Below are 19,385 nucleotides of genomic sequence, written 5' to 3' on the forward strand. Positions count from 1 at the left end.
GAAATCGTTTATTGCTCTAAGAAATGGAATAATACGTGAAAAACAAAAAAAAGAAAAGAGAAAAACAAAAAAGTAAATGTTGACAGTGGGATTTGAACCCACGCCCTTTCGGACCAGAACCTTAATCTGGCGCCTTAGACCAACTCGGCCATATCAACTTGTTGTTCAACAGTGACACAACAAAACCTAAGTCTTTTCCTTTGCTCTCTCGTCTCCTGTCTTCCTTGAGTACCCGTTGAAGGTCCGTCAGAGAAGCAGTACTTATGAACATTCTTACATTCCATCGATTGTAATTGCTTTCTTCATCCCAATCGATACAAAACCATATGCAATCTGCCTGTTCTTCTGTTTCCAAATCCCTCAATCTATCTCCTCCAATTTGTTTTTTTCGTTAGCTTACCAATCTCCTAATGAACCCTCCTCTGCTTCCGAGGCACGTAGCTGCGGTTATAAAATGCCAGAGAGACCCAATGAAAGCGTTACAGATCTTCAACTCGATGAAAAAGGAGGAAACTTTCAAGCACACTCTGTCCACCTACCGCAGCGTGATTGAAAAGCTCGGCCTTTACGGTAAATTCGACGCCATGGAGCAAGTTTTAGTTGATCTGCGGCGGAACATCGGCAACCATATGCTCGAAGGTGTCTACGTCGGTGTAATGAAAAGCTACGGTAAGAGAGGGAGAGTTCAAGAAGCTGTTAATGTCTTCGAAAGGATGGATTTTTATGACTGTGAGCCGACGGTTTTCTCTTACAACGCTATCATGAGTGTGTTGGTTGATGGTGGGTACTTTGATCAAGCGCACAAGGTGTATATGAGGATGAAGGACAGAGGGATAACGCCTGATGTGTACTCGTTTACGATTAGGATGAAGTCGTTTTGTAAAACGGGTAGGCCTCACGCTGCGTTGAGGCTTCTTGGTAACATGTCTTCTCAGGGGTGTGAGGTGAGTGCGGTTGCGTATTGCACGGTGGTTGGTGGGTTTTACGAGGGGGATTTTAAGGTGGAGGCGTTTGAGTTGTTTGGAAAGATGCTTGGAGCAAATGTTTCTCTTTGCGTTAGTGCGTTTAATAAGGTTATGCACGTTCTTTGCAAGAAGGGAGATGTTGAGGAGTGTGAGAAGCTGTTGGAGAAAGTTATTAAAAGAGGGGTTTTACCGAATCTGTTTACTTATAATTTTTATATCCTAGGGCTTTGTCAGAGAGGTGAGGTTGATTCTGCTGTTCGTACGGTGGGTTGTCTTATAGAGAATGGACCAAAGCCTGATGTTGTCACGTATAACAATCTGATATGTGGTTTATGCAAGAGTGCCAAGTTTCAGGAGGCGGAGTTTTACTTAGGGAAGATGGTGAACCAAGGGCTTGAGCCTGATGGTTTTACATATAACACGTTAATAGCTGGCTATTGTAAAAGTGGAACGGTGCAGCTTGCGGAAAAGATTCTAGGTAACGCTGTTTTCAACGGCTTTGCGCCTGATGAGTTTACATACCGCTCATTGATTGAAGGACTGTGTCACGAAGGCGAAACGAACCGTGCTTTAGCCTTGTTTAACGAGGCCTTAGGGAAAGGAATAAAGCCTAATGTGATTCTTTACAACACGCTGATCAAAGGGTTGGCCAAGCATGGTTTGATTCTGGAGGCTGCTCAGCTAGCGACTGAAATGTCTGAGAAGGGTTTGATCCCCGAGGTGCAGACTTTTAACATACTCGTGAATGGATTGTGCAAGATGGGATGTGTTAATGATGCTGATGGTCTTGTTAAAGTCATGATCTCCAAAGGGTACTTTCCTGACGTTTTTACGTTCAATATCTTGATTCATGGTTACTCTACAGAGCTGAAAATGGAAAGGGCGCTTGAGATGTTGGATGTTATGATAGACAATGGCGTTGTTCCTGACGTGTATACTTACAACTCTTTGTTGAACGGTCTCTGCAAGACGTCCAAGTACGAAGATGTGATGGAAACGTATAAAACGATGGTGGAGAAAGGTTGTGGTCCTAACGTATTCACGTTTAATATACTTCTGGAGAGTCTATGCAGATACAAGAAACTAGATGAAGCCTTGGGGTTGCTTGAGGAAATGAGAAGGAAGAGTGTGGAGCCAGACGCGGTTACGTTTGGAACGTTGATCGATGGATTCTGCAAAAACGGAGACTTGGATAGAGCGTACAAGCTACTCCGGGAGATGGAAGAGATTCACAAAGTCTCAAGCTCAACGGCGACGTATAACATCATCATCCGTGCTTACACTGAGAAGTTAAATGTTGCTATGGCCGAAAAGCTTTTCCGAGAGATGGTTGGTCGTTGTCTTGTTCCTGATGGATACACGTACCGGGTTATGGTTGATGGTTATTGCAAAACGGGAAATGTTGATTTGGGGTACAGGTTTTTGATGAGGATGATGGAAGATGGGTTTGTTCCATCGCTCACAACGCTTGGACGTGTGATAAACTGTCTTTGTGTGGAGGATAGAGTTTTTGAGGCTGCTGGTATTATCCATCGGATGGTTCAGAAAGGGGTGGTACCTGAGGCTGTGAACACTATTTTTGATATTGACAAAAGGGAGGTGGCTGCTCCTAAGCTTGTCTTGGAGGATCTGTTGAAGAAGGGGTGTATTACGTATTATGCTTACGAACTTCTTTTTGATGGCCTTAGAGATAAAAGGCTACGCAAGAAAAAGGGGTTCACAGTTGTAGCCGTATGAATCTGATGCAGTGGCTTGTAACTCAACCACTGGGCTAAGTAGCTAATGCCCCAAGTTGGTAACTCAACCACTGGGCTAAGTAGCTAATGCCTCAAGTTGGATTCAGTTTTATTTTTGGTTCTGTATGGATACTCGGAGAAAGAAGTTATCTGCTTTGGTTCCATTTCTTCTTTCCCTTTATGGTGATGCTTGGCACCAGTGTGAAAGAAGCTGTAGTGACTGTGAGAAGCTGCACGAGGTATGTGTAAAATTTCTGATACTAGACCCTTTTTGTAATGAGTGATTAGTTGGTTAAATCTTTATGGAGTAGAGCTTATATAACTAAAATGAAAAACAAAATAACACCAATGTGTTTTAAGTGGCAATTGAGCATGGAGATACCACAAACGCTTTATTTAGTTTCACTCTCATACATTAGTAGCTGCTATAAGTCCATAAATGGATGTCACAGGGGCTTATTTTTTGTACTTTCAAACGATAATCTCTCTTATTCTTAATCTATTCTCCTCTGGGACATTTAAATCTTTAGACCAATATTTTGATCTCGTTACGCGTTTGCAGCCTGCTGGAGATGCTCTTGTCTATATTTCTGGAGAAAGGTCACCAACCTATCATGTGGCACTTCAACTTCTTTGATCACAGGCAGCTTTTGCAGCTGCTCTATCCAGTTGTATAAAGTTGGAGTGTTCACTGGATCAATGATCTCTACACCTATTGATTCATGAAAAACTTTGTGGACTCCAAAACTAGCGATGATGGTGATGTCCAAAAGCCCTACATCATCATTCTCTCTGATGATTTTATTCGGGAAATGCTTCTTGAGTCCCTCTTCGAGAACTCTGAATCTCTCTCTAGCCACTTCCACAGACCTTGTTGCAGCTTCGCCCTTTTGATACAGTACTCGAGCCACGACGTCAAACACCTGCTACAAGAGAAAACAGTCATTTTTCTACAGTAACCTTATCAATCTGATGAGAGAATAGATCCGGGAAAATACCTGCTGGTTTATGTAGCTGACCCAGAACCGAACCTGGGCCCTTTCATAAGGATCCTCATGGTAGAAACGAGGAGAGTTCTTCCAGGTTTCATCGATGTAGTCAAGAATCACTTGTGTATCAGCCACTGGCTTACCATCATGGACAAGAAGAGGAATCTTCTTGAGAACAGGGTTGAGTTGAATCAGAGACTCTGTCTTGTTCTTTAAATCTTCTTCAACGTACTCGTAGGATATGCCCTTGAGTTTAAGGGCGATCTCGACCCTCTTGGAGTATGTGCTTGCCCACATCCCATGTAATATCACTTTGCTCTTCTTTTCCTCCATCCCCTCTCTTTATCAATTCTTTAATCATATGAAACCCTTTATTTAGGGATACAACTTTGTAGAAAAAGAAAACTCTTAAAATATAAAAAAGGAAAACTTGAAAACCAATGATTAAATAGAAAATTATCAAAATTCTTAATGTAAAATATCATCTATCTTTTTTTTTTGTCAATGAATACTTTCATTCAAGAATAGCAAGACAAAGTCTTGTAAAGTAGCAACCAAACGAGTAAAGGATAACGAAAACCAAAATATCATCTATCTAACTATAGTCAAGTATCATCTTCTTGTGGATTCTGATTTGTGCATCCTTTCTCAAACTCTATAGATTTTTTTTTTTTTTTTGAATGAACTCTTTATAGAAATTTAAGATAAGAGTTTTGACTTTGAATTTGAATTTTTCCAATAGATAGGACCTGCAAACTTTTAAATTAAGGATTTGTTTATTTCATAGTTATCACTTTATCTTCAAGATGGATGGAACAAGTGCAAAGAGTTTAATATTTGAATTATCTTGGACTGTATTCAAATGCATCACCAAAGCTTACATGTCAGAGAGAACTCCACCCTGGTTCCTTCTCTACACCTTTTCCTTTCATCAGCTTCCGAGTTTCCTCCACTTCTTCCCATTCACCAACCTCTGCAAGGATGTTCGAGAGTGAAACATACGCTGCAGCATCTGACGGCTCTAGCTCTATAGCCTTTTTAGCAGCTAGCTTTCCGAGTTCAACATCCTCGTGAAGTCTGCAAGCAGCAAGCAATGTTCCCCAGACCAAAGCGTCTGCTTTAATAGGCATATTGGTGATAAAACTCTCAGCTTCTTTAAGTCTTCCTGACCTCCCCAAAGCATCGACCATGCATGCATAATGGCGGTTCTCAGGTTCGATACCGTAGTCTTTTACCATCGAGTTTAGATGGATATAAGCTTCTTCGACCAAACCACCATGACTACAAGCGGACAAGACTCCTACGAAAGTCACTTTATCAGGCTTGATTCCTTTTTCCTTCATGAGATTAAACACTTGTAACGCTTCAGTACCCTTTCCATGTTGCGCAAAACTTGCAATCAGCGCAGTCCATGCGATTAAGTCCGGACCATTGATCTGGTTGAATGCTTTACAGCAGTCCTCAATGCTTCCAAATTTCGAATACATTGTCAGTAGTGAACTCCCCACGGAAGGCTCTGTGCACAATCCAATCTTTGTGATGTAGGCATGAACCTGAGCTCCGAGAGATGATGCGTCTGAGAGAGCAGCGGCTTTAAGAATGGATGAAACTGCAAAGGAGTCCATGGTAAAACCAGACATGACCATATCACGAAACAGGAAGAAGCCATCCTGGATTAAACCGTGCTGTGAATATCCTGAGATTAACGATGAGCATGAAACTGGATCCATTTCAGGGAGCCTATCATAGACCTGTCTAGCTAACTTTAGTGAGCCGCATTTTGAATAGGTGTTTACTAATGCGGAACCAAGAGGCATCCCTTTGTCAATACCAGCTCTTAACGCGTACCCATGTATTTCTTTACTTCTTGGCAGAGAAGGAAGAGAAGCGCACACAGTTAGAACAGCGGATAGAGTACTCTCATCAGGACTAGTCCCATCAGACAACATCTCACCGAATAGTCCAATAGCTTCCTTAAGATGACCGTACTCATTGTAACCAGATATCATAGAAGCCCAGCAAGCATTGTCTTTAACAGGTATCTCCTGGAATAAACTAAAAGACTCTTCCAAACTACCACACTTGGAGTACATTGTAAAAAGAGAGCTTCCAACAGTGAGATCCAGGATTAACCCACTTTTGAGAATGTAGCTATGAATCTGGTTACCTAAATTCAAACTATCTAATACACTTAACAAAGTGCATACACTAAACTCATCGGGTCTCAAACCCTCCTGAAGCATTCTAGTAAACAGTCTTATTGCTTTACCAGGCTTCTTATTCTGCGAAAGTGAAGAGACCATTACGTTTACAACATTTGGCCTCTGAACATCATCCAAACCCTTGAAAACATCTTCAGAGAGATGAATATCTCCTCTCTTTGAGTACATACTAATCAAGGAGGCAGCCACTGAAGAATCGAGATAGAATTCACTCTTTAAGACCCAAGCATGGACCTGGCTTGCTTCAGAGACCATAAAAGGCCCTCCACAAGCAGAAACTACACTGGTCACAGTACATCTGCTAATCTCAACACCTGAACGTATCATTTCCTTGAATATTTCAAGAGCGGAGATAGCATCATCACTCTTTGTGAAACCAGACAGCATAACTGTCCAAGAGACAACACTAGGGTTGGGGATACGGGAGAACACTTCCCTAGCTTCAGCCATATGCCCACACTTGGCATACAAATCAACGATCGTAGTGTTCACAAACACATCTTCTGCTCCGCATTTGATCACCCGAGCTTGAACCGCTTTCCCGAACCTAAGCTTCTCAAGGGAAGCACACGCAGCCAAAACAGTGGAATATATATAACTATCAGGTCTCTGAACTCCACCACACATCTCATAGAAAAGATCGAAAACAGAACCATAGTCTTGATTTCTAAGTGCTCCTGCTATCATAGTGTTCCAACAATACACATTAGGAGATAAAGTCTCACGGAACACCTTATAAGCATCCCTAAATCTAAAACTCTTCGAGAAGGAGTCAATTAAAGCAGACTGAACAACTTCATACAAGAAATAACCCATCTTTACTGCATGACAAAACACAAGCTCACTCAACAGAGGAGCCTGTAGAGCAGTACAAGCCGACAGCACAGACCCATAACTTATCTCATTCGCCTCAAAACCCAAGAAATGCATCTTACAGAAGAACCTCCACGACTCTTCGAACAGTTTACACTGTCTATAACCAGAGATCATGATATTACAAGAGATAACATCTGGTTGAGGAATTGTGTCGAACAACTTAGCTGCATCAGCCATGGAACCCGACTTCGAGTACCAACTGAGCAGTGATTTCGTAAGGAAAGCATCGAACGGTAATAGATATCGTCTGAGCAAGTGGCCCTGTAGGATTCTGGTTGTTTGGAGTGTACAAAGGCTTGAGCTTGTTTGATGATCATTGAAGAAGTGAAAAGGGTTAAAAGGAGTTGAAAAGGTACAGTCTTTGGTGGAAAGGAGAGATGGGTTTCGGAGATTGGAGACGGAAGAGAGTAGTCTGTAAGCAGAGGGGGAAGAAGAAAAAGGTGAGATTTTTAAAAGGTTTAAGCTTTCATTCGCTAGACAGTTCATTATCAGTTCATTGAGGTTAGACTAACAGTAACAGGTGTAAGAGAAGAAGCAAGACAAGGCGAATGACACTGGTCAAAATAGGCATCATTCTCAAACTTTATTGCGTTTTTGAATTGCAAAAAGTCAACATGGCTGAGTTGGTCTATGGCGCTAGCTTCAGGTACTGGTCTGAAAAGGCACGGGTTCAGTGTCTGGTCTCGACATTTCTTTTTAAATTTTCCATCTTTTTTAGTTTGGTTTTCTTTCTCCGGTAGAAATGTGAGCCTGATACCCCCGTACAAGAGGGTCCGATAACTGTGGGATGGTTTGATCCTCTGAAACATTATTTGATAAATGATTTATCACATGTTGTCTTTACAATTATTCTCACAAAAAATGACAGTTATTAAAATTGATGACTTGGTTTATGGTTAAATATGAAATCAACAATTATATTTAATATTGATTTATATTTTTGATAAACTTTTAAAAAAGATGATAATAATTCATACATTACATTTAATATTAATTTAAAATTTTGGTAATTTTTTTAAAATATGCTAAGAATTCATACATCATCATTAAAATAAATATATTCAAATATAACATTACAAATTCGAAATACTATGTAATTCTAATTTTTATAATATACAATTTTTATTATTAAAATTTTCAAAATTTTAATCGTAATATCATTAGTTTCTTTTATATATCCGTATATATATAGAAATTTTATTAATTTAGTTTAGTTTTAATTTTTGATAATTATACCATTTTCATATTAGATTTTTTTAAAATTTGATTTAATATATTAAACCAAAAAATAGATAAAAAATATATCTAAGATTACAATTTTAAATATATACATATATATTCTTAAATCTAATTTAAAATAAACAAAATTATTTTTATCTTAGTTTTATGTTTAATTAAATAAAATTTATATTAAAGTATTAGTAAGAAAATAATAAAATCTACAATATGAATAACATTTTATTTTTAAATATAATTTAAATATTTTTGAAAAAATTATTACACATGGTGTAGGAAAACACCTAATTAACTTTTGAAAAATTTAATCTTTTTGAAAAAAAAACTCCTACACATGTCAAAAAAAAAACTTTTGAAAACAAAGATAACCTTTTATTAGAATATAAACAATTTGATAATTTTATTAAGAGTTCATCAGTTTTCATGGGTTCTAATTAATTAGGGTTTATGAGTTCATCAGTCTTTAAGTTTCCTTAGAATATATTTACATTTTAAATACAACTATGACACAAGTCTAACTTTAGCTTCTAGAGAGTTACTAAGAAATATTCCCTGAAGTTCAGTTTTATATGAAAATCTCTTAGAAAAGAGATCTTTCAATTATCTTCTAATAAATTTCCAATATATAAACTATCAAGATAACTGTCTTTTTTTATTCACACGATTCTATTTCAGATTTTTCAAAATTTATTATTCGGATTTCAGAGGAGCCAAACAAGTAAACAAATTTGTGGAGGTTGAAGGGGGCACTCCTGCCTCAAGAAGAGTATCTTTCTCTTGTTGCTCAAGAACTCTACAACTTATTGCAAGAAACTTTTCTTCTCCCAAGTAAATCTGTGGAGGTTGAAAGGGGCACTCCTGCCTCAAGAAGAGTATCTTTAAACTTTTCTTCTCCAAAGTAAATGTTCGATAAAATTAAATGTTTGATAAGATTAAGATCCACTTTTTTAGAGATTAGTCTAGGTCTTTCCGTAGACCTAGAATACTCCCCCCCCCCCCCCCCCCCCCCCCCCAAAAAAAATCAGCTGAGAAATGTGGTCCACTATCCACCTTCTCATGAATATGTAGCTGGTTTATTGAAAAAATTATAACAATACTTATAGAAAATTCAAATTCACTTATTCCAAAAAGAAGACACTTCTCACGTATTTAGGATGTATTTTCATTCAGATCTTTGATCTATAGAAATTTCTTGCATACTTAAAAACTTGAATATAATTTTCTGCAATAATTCATTATTTTCTTCTTTCAATTTTTTTTTTTGTAACTGCAACTGAAAGCTGACAAGAAAAAAAAATTGCAACTGAATAAAACAAGAAAAAAGAAGTATCCATCTCCTGTGGATTCTGATGTTATACCACAGACAAAAGTTTGGTGAGTTCGATCATCCAACGTGCTACGTAGATTAATCGCATGCCATGCATTCAGCCGACATGGACTTCGGAGGCCTCTTTCAATAGGTCAATTTCTTTCTATTTAATATATCCAAGACTCAATAGTGAATACACCTTTTTATATATATTATTTTTTAATTGTAATTTATATATCAGAAAATTCCTAATATTATATAGTTTTATTATACTTATATAATATTTTATTATTGAAAAAATTTAAATAATATTCAAAAGGGTCAATTTTTTCCTATGATTTTATATGACTAATAAAATAAAAAGCATATTTATAAACATATATAACTTTCATTGCGATTCTTGGATGTATGAAAATGTAGTCAACTATCATAGAATTAGAAGATTAAAACAAATAGGTTGAATACTAGTTTTCTAATCCGACTTTTTGTTAAAGGTAAAGTTTATATTTTCAACAAGTATGATCGAATAGATATTTTGGATCAAGAAATAATATCATGGTTTTATTGTAAATGATTCGTTAATCTGAAATATATAGATGACTATAATGAATAAATTTAAAAACAATAAATTATATTATGCATTTCTTTTTACAATTTATAAATTCATAATGAATGGTTTTACCTATAAAATATGTTCACCATATATAACCTTTTGCACTAATCGAGAGCACAGAAACAACTCTGCCTACCACATTACGAAATTTTGTTATAAACTTTATATCAATTAATGTGCAAGAAAATTCTTTTTGCTTACTAGAAAAACATTTTTTTTTAATTATACAGTAGCCGGGATTCGAACCCAAGTGACATACTAGAAAAACATTTTGCAATTAACGAAACCGTAAATTTGAGATAAAAGCTTCCGAATATTTGACTATTGGATCAAGGACTTCCATAAAAAAAATTAGTTAAACAAGATGAAAAAGCATATGCATCAACAATTTATTTTGCTTCTGTCTTTAGTGCGTTTTGAATTTTTAAAGTTATGATATTTCTATATATTTATCAAAAATATAATCAAATAACAAGTTGTTTTACTTATTATATTTTCAAAGTTACCGCCAAAAACTTTAAGCTGTAGAAAATACCAAAAGCTTGCGCTTTAGCAAGAGTTCTCAGTAATACAATATCATGTCCTCACAAATCAAAAACAACTATAGTATTGTTTGAAAATAAAAACAAACATATGGACTTTATTTTGGACTCTTCTGGTACGTATCCATCCACATTGGACCATAAATCCATAAACCACATGTTTCGTGAGGCATTTGCTTTTACCATTTACTAATTCAATAGATACGGGATTTAAAATGTATGTGGACAAACTTCGATTATGTTGAACTATCTTTCTGCCCACATTTTCGCATTTTTAAACTCAATGATAACACGGCAGTAGTACACTAGTACTAGACTACCAGTATGAACCAATAGGAGATAAGCCACATTCTATTGTTTGTTGTCATTTATAGACGGTATAGTTCATATAAAATTATAATATTAGTCAAAACAGATATTTTGTCTTTCATATGATTTGATTTGATTTCATATAATGTTTTGTAGGCAGCGAGTTACGGGGTATATTCAAATATTTTTGTTAAGACATGTATGGGTGTCAAATTAACATTTAATTTGCTTTGGACTTGCTCAAGCATTTTGCACACCATTAGTTTATAATTTATATTTAAAAAGTTGATAATTTATATAGTTTTTAACATAATAATTTAAATAGTTACCCTTCCAACAATAAAAGAGACTTATTTGACCAAAAAAATAATGATTTGGTGCTTGAGTTTGACAAGTGTTAGCTGGTTTTATAGAGCGCAATGGATAAAGAAGGTTTTATTTTAGATCCCTACTAATGTTGATCACTTGCTACTAATGTTGCAGTCGTGTTATCACCTACATTCAACTCTTATATTATGTGTATAATGCAAATTGTGGACGATACATTAAAACATATATGTAAAAAAATGCTAATTCTCATCTAATGGAACATCATTTCGGTATTTCTATATATACTTATCCGATTACAAAAAAAAAAAAAAAAATCATGTTAAACACATTGCATTCACTAAGCATATCTAATATGCTCTCCCAGAATTTAGTGTCATAAAGTGCTTTTCAGTTAACTAGTTGAATAAAAAAAACTGTAAAATATACTTAGAAATATTATAACCCACAATGTTATTTGTAACTTGTATAGAATAACATATATGTTCAATGGTTTTATAGAGCGCAATGGATAAAGAAGGTTATTTTAATTTATTTTAGATCCCTACTAATGTTGATCACTTACTACTAATGTTGCAGTCGTGTTATCACCTACATTCAACTCTTATATTATGTGTATAATGCAAATTGTGAACGATACATTAAAACATATATGTAAAAAATTGCTAATTCTCATATAATGGAATATCATTTCGGTCTTTCTATACTTATCCGATTACAAAAAAAAAAAAATCATGTTAAACACATTGCATTCACTATGAATATCTAATATGCTCTCCCATAATTTATGGTCTTAAAGTGATTTTTTGTTAACTTGTTGAATTAAAAAAAACTGTAAAATATACTTTAAGTTTATGAAATGTCCTTTTATAATTGTAAATTTTGGTTGTTGATAAAAAAATAATAGTTTGATTTAATGTGTGTAGTGTAGATGACCCTAACTAGTCTCAATAATAAATATATCTTCACAATTACAACACATAAACAAACGAGTCTGATTCGATCAACGAACACGTACAAGGTATAGCATGTAAAAAAAAAAAAAAAAAAAAAAAAAAACAAGGTATAGCATGTACATGTGATCATGCGTGGACTCGTTATGCATTTTTTTTACATGTATCTATTAAATAATATCTTCAGTTTTGAAAGTTCTGGCATGTTTTGTGTTAAAATTTTATCTATCTCAAATGATCACCAATTTGCTATCATTTTCTTATCTTTGCTAGGATAAATCACTGATCAGAGTACGGTGTGCATATATGATAGTTTAATTGGTTGAATTTAAAGGTTTCTTTTTATTAACTTCAAAATTTTATTTTGGAGAAACTCAAATGAGTAAACTTTATTCAAAAAAGAAGAACAATACGTTGTTGAACCTTGATCGAATTAAGTATGCCTGTCTTATTTTGTATAACAACATGTATTGTATTAGCAAACCCTTTCCTAAAAAAAACATGTATTAAATAGGCTCGACTTCGAATCCAAATAATGATACGAATACTATTGCTATTATGCAAACTATTAGCCTACTATTGCCATATGTTTTAGTAGATTCATCATATATATTAATTAGACTACAGATAATAAGAGTATGAGACAGACAGTGAACATGACAACAATCTATAACCCTAATATTTTCATATTTGAATTTGGATCGACCTGAATGATTAACATAGAAGATATTGCTAGCTATAAACCAGGATATTGATATTTAGATTTTAGATCGTAATTTAAGTTGTTGATCGCCGAAAATGGAATACATATACTATATCAGTCAAATAAGTTTACTATACATATCAACAAAAAAAATGGTCATGTGGATATGAACCAGCCAACAAATGATCAAAAAGTTAGCTAAAAATGTAATAAATAGGGATTGTAACTATTAATAACCAGCGTTGTTATTTCTATTTGCTAGGCTAGCTAGCACATTGGCTTTGCTATAAGTTATAGTGGACCAATATAATTGGTTTATTTGCCGACTGAAGTTTATTTTTTTTTTTGAACAAAGCCGACTGAAGTTTTTACCAAGGTATTTCCTGTTAAAAAAAAACTTTTACCAAGGTTGTAACTTGTATGAAACAAAATTTCTGTGTATCTATTTCGTCAGTATGTTTTATGGCTAGAATTTCTATTGTATCTATCTTTTCGGTATTCATAGCTATTTGTCTGTTACTATCACACATCTATCTCATTAGTATTAGAAATGGAATAGATGTGTAGTATTAATTAATAACTATATCTACAGACTTTAGCTATTCTTCTTTTACAAAAGGTTAGAGAATTTATACCCGACAATTGATAGGAGACTTATAATGTAATTAAATAGAGTAGGGTAATTACAATTAAGGGCATAATCCATCGTTTTCACTTCATTGATCTCACGTTTATTCTAGACCTTCCACCTGTGCCCATCTCATGCCATGATCATACAACAACTCAACTCTAAATTACTATTGCGAACCGGCTGCTAAAAAGTTTCAGCATGTTCACTCATGAGTCAGCATTTTTAGTTGTAATATATGACCTGCTCATACTTTATTACACTTAGAGCACGGTTAATGGAGGGTTCTTAGGATGAAATTCTTAGCAGAATATAAGAAACCATCTCTTAGTTTTTAATTTATTTAAGAACCGGTTTTTAACTTTTTTAGTCAAAATCTAAGAACGTTTTTTTATATTTCATTAAAAACCCCCATTAAACATGCTCTTATGTTTGTCAAAAAAGCAAACTCATTAATTACGCCTTATATGACTACTCTTAATCAGACAACTAATGACTGTCGTGTGCCATAATTTTTGTAAAGATGGATTGGATACGGATTGATGTTTCACCTCTTCGATATTATGTAAGACAACATCTAGCTATCATTCGTACACATAATAGTTTATTCGTGGCTATGAATTGTTGAATTTTTATAATGAAGTTAACACAGCTTGAAGTCATGTGAACTAATTAACTAATTATTTCTAGGTTGTGTGGCTGTACGATTGATACTTCAACTACCAAAATTGTAAGAAATCATCTAAATGAACCAAAGTACATTTATTTCGTTACAAATCAAATGATGTGTGTCTGTTTAAAAATGAATCGTTGTCGCCAAAAATAGACTTTACATTGTGACGTAGACGACATGGAAAGTATATCCTGAACCATGCAAATCAAAGAACAAGAGAAAAAAAAAATCTGAAAATAGAAATTCAATAGAGAACTAAAACGTCTAGAATTGGAGCACGAAGCAAATAAAACCACTTATTTGAAAAAAACGGATTATGTTAGTTTGTATAATAAATGAAACAATAGTTTTCTTCGTATACTTTTTTGGAGAATCCTGAGAATTTGTGCGTTTTCTTCTGGACGATATGGAAACTATACCATGAACCATGATACATCCTCTGTTTCATTAAGATAGAAATTTTAGAAAAAAATTTTGTTTCACAAAAATATATTTTTTATGTTTTTTAAATAAAAATTACAAATTTTAATAAAATTAATTGAAAAACTATTGATTAAAAAACATTGAAATTTGATCATTTTAAAAAATGATGTATGATTAATGTATTTTTTTAATATATGTGAAAATACCAAAACATATATCTTTAAAAGGCGGAGGGAAAAAACAGAACGAATAACTTTTAAGGTGATGACTGACATTCTAAACAGCATGAATACTCAGCTTTTCCATAGATTTTAGGACTAGTTTGGACTTCGATCCCAATTAACTTTTCCCCATTACCAATATATATACCGTCTTAAATGAAGATTACTAAAGCTGAAAGAAACTAAAACAGAACAGTAACTAAACTATAAATTGTCGTACCATTGAATTTTTATGTCGCCTAGGCATCAAATGATGTAGTGCTATAAATTGTCAATTGAAAAGTAAACGTTAATAACATTTCTTTCTTTTAAACAAAGAGTAAATGTGGACGTTATTAAACCATTCTTTGGACAAGCAACCAACACAATTAAATTCGATTAGATTAACGAACAACGTTTGGTCCAGTGATCTGTTCGAGCTGGAAAGGATAAACAGAGGCGGAATTTACAAGTGGTTGATCTTAAGAAAACTCAGTATATAAGTAAATGCGCGATAATACAGAAAATGGATAATATCAGCAATCAAGAATATAAAAATCTTATCATAAGTCTGAAATATAGTTTCGTTACACTGTATTAATTGGATGATTTTCAGAAAACACAGTATACGTACCATTCAACATGCAAAGCTATAAAAAAGAAGACCTATAACAAGTGAAGATTTATTGTCTTTATATTCAAAGAAGAAAGGGAAAATGATCACTTGGAGGTTGGCTTATAATGAAGTGATGAAGAGCTTCCAGTGAGTTACAACGTTAGATTTTGTTAAGTTTTATAGGCTTCCAACTTGAAACAAAAATTTGGTTATAACTGGATTCGCCCAATTTTTTAATATATATTAACCACGTCTAATAATCTTGATCTTGAAGTAAGAGTTTTTATTCTCACAAGTTCATTAAAGAAACACGTGAAAAGAGTATCTAATTCGATTCTAATATAGTGAGGATAATTCCGATATTTCATTGATCTGGTCGAGCTTCTTATGATCTGATCAGGTAGAGTCTTAGGACATCACTAGTTTCTCCATTACCATCCACAAACACAGTTTTTGCGGATGGTAACGGTTACCGACGTTTTGTAATAATTACAGAAAACACTATAAATCGTTTCAAATTGTGTTAAAGCTTTTAAATTTAAAAGTTGATTCTAATTAGTATTTGCGATTACAGACGGTTATAGAAGGATAAATAATTAAATTAAAATTAAAATAATAGAAATACTAAAAATATATATTATAAAACTTTAAACGAAAAATATTTTCAATTATTTAAAAAAAAATAATAATAAAATTTTATGATTATTATAATAATGTGTTTTTTAATAGTTTTATAATTATCTAAAATATAAATATTGTTAATTTAGCTATTACCAAAACTCCACTTTTTTGCTTCAATCACTATTGCATTCGGTAGTTAACCAATTATAAATATTTTCAAATGCAACAATTTTTAACAGATGTACTAACATGGGTGAATCTAGAGGATTTTTTATGGTTCACAAATGGTAACAAAGGAAAAATCTGAGGATTTGGTTATAAAATAATTGATGCACAACTAAATTTTAGACATAATATGGTTATAACTTTATTAAAAAATATTAAATTTCCAAGTTTTAGTGGGTGCACGTGTCCCTATGCTTAACAAGCTAGATTCGCCACCGTGTATTAATCGTACAAGTCTCTTAATAACGCTTAAAAATACAACCATCCGCTTCCGTAAATGTCCGCACTGCGATTATGCCACAATTGACTTGTAATCTTTAAACTTTGATGGTGAAATAGATACGAAAAAAGATACGGGAAACCTAGGTATCTGGATTTGGAACCCAACTTGTTAAATATTGTGTATTTGTCGTTTCGACTGCTTTTGGGTTAGTATAAAAGTCGTCTGATGAACTGAGTCTGTATAAAGTTCTATAGTTTGCACACTACTGGCTAGTGGCTACTAATTTCAGGATGAAAATAGTGAAGAGAAGGAATGATTCTCAACACTAATTAAACATGATCTTAATCTCACCTATATAATCGGTATAAACTATACTCGTAACTGCAGTGCCAACCCTTTGAATGGTAGTGCCACGTACGTGAAGAGAGAGACATAGATAGAAGAGTAAGGGATGACTTTTTAGAGAAGCAAAGGAAAATGAGTAAATGCTCTTCGCTGTCTCTATTGACTCTTAATCTTTTTTCCCTTAAATAAAAGACTTCTTATTGGGATCAGCAGCCACGTAGATGATTTATTTGTTTTCTTTTTTCAATATTTTTTTCTTGTAGAGGTTACGTTAAAAATAAAAGTTATAATATGAGGTTTCTCATATGTTCAGAACTTCAGATGATAAAGACAAAAAAAATTGTAAGAAAACAAATAATAAAAATTGTAATTCATCGGCTTTAAAAAACTGTAATTCATGCGCTAGCGATCAATTCGGTTTAAATATGTGTATGGTGTGTCTTAATTTCAATGCATATAGATCCAAAAAACGACCCATGTGACCTAGACGCTTGTCTTTCTCTCTAACATCCAAACTCTTTGCTGAAACCTCCCTTGTAACAAGCAAACAACAACAAAGAGGATCAAAACGAAGACTCTTTCAAAACGAAGAAGACAATCTTGGAGTTTTACTAGTTACTATAAGCTTATACACACACACTGTACCTCGCTATACCTGAGTCTATATAATAGAGAGGGGAAGAACAAAAGAAACAGAGGAGACGATCAAGAGCGTATCCGTGTGGATATGGGTAGACCACCTTGTTGCGAGAAGATAGTGGTGAAGAAAGGACCATGGACTCCAGAAGAAGACATAACCTTGGTCTCTTATATCCAACAACATGGCCCTGGAAACTGGAGATCTGTTCCTAAAAACACCGGTCTTTATCTTCATTTTTTTTTCTTATTTATACTAAACCATCCTTATTAGCTTACACATTAACTAAAAACATGTACATGTATATATGTTTTCAGGTTTGCTAAGATGTAGCAAGAGTTGCAGACTTAGATGGACTAATTACCTTCGTCCCGGGATTAAACGAGGAAATTTCACTCAGCATGAAGAGAAAACGATCATCCACCTCCAAGCTCTTTTGGGTAACAGGTATTTGAAAATTATTCATTTAAATATTCTCCGTTTATATAAATAAATTGTGTACAAGATATATGTTAAAGAATCTAATATGTATACGATGAATCACATGTTAATGTATATATAACTTATAGCATGAATTAATCCACTCACTTTTAACTGGTCTGATCTAAGTTTATAAAACATAATACTATATTTATTTTCATCTCCAATATATCTATTTATTTGTCGATTAATGTTTCCTTACAAACTTTTCTTGATTTAACTGGATATGTCTTTAAAATTAGATGGGCAGCCATAGCATCATATCTACCTCAGAGGACTGACAACGATATCAAGAACTATTGGAACACTCATCTGAAAAAGAAACTCCAGCTGCAGCGTCAAAATGGTATCACCAACGAAGACAACACCGATATGACAGAGATGTCGTCTTGTAACAACAACAACAACGTATGTACCAACAGCAAAAGAATCGCCAACAAGGGACAATGGGAGAAAAAGCTTCAAACAGACATCAACATGGCCAAACAAGCCTTGTTCCAAGCCTTATCACTTGACCAACCAACTTCATCGATATCTCCTGATCTCGGCTCGCCAAAACCTCATCATCATTCTGCCACCGCTTCTTATGCCTCAAGCACAGATAACATATCTAAGTTACTACAGAACTGGACAAGCTCATCTTCTTCAGTACCTTACACTTCATCATACTCCAACAACCGGAGCTCGAGCACTGGCGAAGGAGGCGTTCTTGATAAACACGCTTTGTTCTCACCGAGCTCAGAAACTGGATCAGTTGATGAGAAGTTAAATTTGATGACGGAGACAAGTATTTTTAAAGGTGAGAGCAAACCAATCGTTGACACGGAAGCAACTATTGATGATCATAGCTCGTTGTCTTTGATCGAAAAATGGTTATTTGATGATCAAGGCATGGTCCAGTGTGATGACGATCAAGAAGATCTTATTGATGTGTCTTTACAGGGTAAAAATACTGATAACAACCATCAAGATGTATTCTAGGTACATGGAGCAACACTATAGATCTACCAAGTGTAGGTAGTCTAGTGGTCGTCCTATCATCCATAATGAGGTTGCTCTCTGCACCCTAGTTCGAACCTTGTTTGGGGGAGATGTATTTATCATAAAATGGTGACGGCCGAGAAAAAGCTACGGGTCAAAAGATTCCAAAACTTCGTTAGAGGAAAAAAAAAACTATATAGGTTACTTTTTATTATTATTCTCCTTTATGAACTTTAGTTAGGTTTTATTTTACTGTATGGCTTGCTTGTTGTCAAGTCGATCGATGAGAATAAAACTGTCAATTGTGTAATTTACTATTTGAAGTTAAAAATAGTGCAATAAACTAAGTTTTCCTGTTTTAATAGATTTGTTTAGTTATTAAATCAGTATTATAATTGTTTCTTTTTTTATTATTAAAAACAGCAATATTTTCACAGGATTGAAATATGCGACCTAGCAATTTTTATTGTTGATGACATAGTCCTAATTATGTCACTTGTCAAGTTTAACTCATGGTTAACTTTTATTACATGAACCGTTGAAGAAATTTTAT

The 19,385-nt window shown here is 34.2% G+C and overlaps 4 protein-coding genes and 1 non-coding gene across 6 annotated transcripts; 2 read left to right on the plus strand and 3 right to left on the minus strand.

Annotated features, from left to right (window-relative positions):
• Positions 1-77: 77 nt before the first annotated feature.
• Positions 78-158, minus strand: TRNAL-AAG. The gene has a single exon. It is a non-coding gene; the product is annotated as a tRNA-Leu (tRNA).
• Positions 139-4,131, plus strand: LOC103831928 (putative pentatricopeptide repeat-containing protein At1g74580). Its single transcript, XM_009107876.3, has 2 exons — positions 139-2,940; positions 3,264-4,131. Exon 1 carries the CDS (start codon positions 411-413, stop codon positions 2,700-2,702), a length of 2,292 nt encoding a protein of 763 aa, XP_009106124.2. The 5' UTR covers positions 139-410; the 3' UTR covers positions 2,703-2,940; positions 3,264-4,131.
• On the minus strand, positions 3,075-4,721 carry LOC103831930 (glutathione S-transferase U10). 2 transcript variants are annotated; one of them, XM_033274760.1, is made up of 3 exons: positions 4,572-4,721; positions 3,700-4,041; positions 3,075-3,624 (listed from the first exon to the last, which is right to left on the minus strand). In XM_033274760.1, the coding sequence occupies exons 2-3, from the start codon at positions 4,021-4,023 to the stop codon at positions 3,250-3,252; spliced, it is 699 nt and encodes a 232-aa protein (XP_033130651.1). In that variant the 5' UTR covers positions 4,024-4,041; positions 4,572-4,721; the 3' UTR covers positions 3,075-3,249. The 2 variants fall into 2 exon arrangements, with proteins under 2 accessions (XP_033130651.1, XP_009106127.1); XM_009107879.3 differs by lacking the exon at positions 4,572-4,721 and having other exon boundaries at positions 3,700-4,076.
• On the minus strand, positions 4,573-8,866 carry LOC103831929 (pentatricopeptide repeat-containing protein At1g74600, chloroplastic). The gene has a single exon (XM_033274755.1). It carries the CDS (start codon positions 7,272-7,274, stop codon positions 4,575-4,577), a length of 2,700 nt encoding a protein of 899 aa, XP_033130646.1. The 5' UTR covers positions 7,275-8,866; the 3' UTR covers positions 4,573-4,574.
• Positions 8,867-11,947: 3,081 nt separating this feature from the next.
• Positions 11,948-19,196, plus strand: LOC103831932 (myb-related protein 306). Its single transcript, XM_009107880.3, has 4 exons — positions 11,948-12,145; positions 12,188-17,594; positions 17,689-17,818; positions 18,094-19,196. Exons 2-4 carry the CDS (start codon positions 17,462-17,464, stop codon positions 18,830-18,832), a joined length of 1,002 nt encoding a protein of 333 aa, XP_009106128.1. The 5' UTR covers positions 11,948-12,145; positions 12,188-17,461; the 3' UTR covers positions 18,833-19,196.
• Positions 19,197-19,385: the final 189 nt, after the last annotated feature.

The sequence above is a fragment of the Brassica rapa genome, chromosome A07 (assembly GCF_000309985.2).
Source record: "Brassica rapa cultivar Chiifu-401-42 chromosome A07, CAAS_Brap_v3.01, whole genome shotgun sequence".
Taxonomy (NCBI): domain Eukaryota; kingdom Viridiplantae; phylum Streptophyta; class Magnoliopsida; order Brassicales; family Brassicaceae; genus Brassica; species Brassica rapa.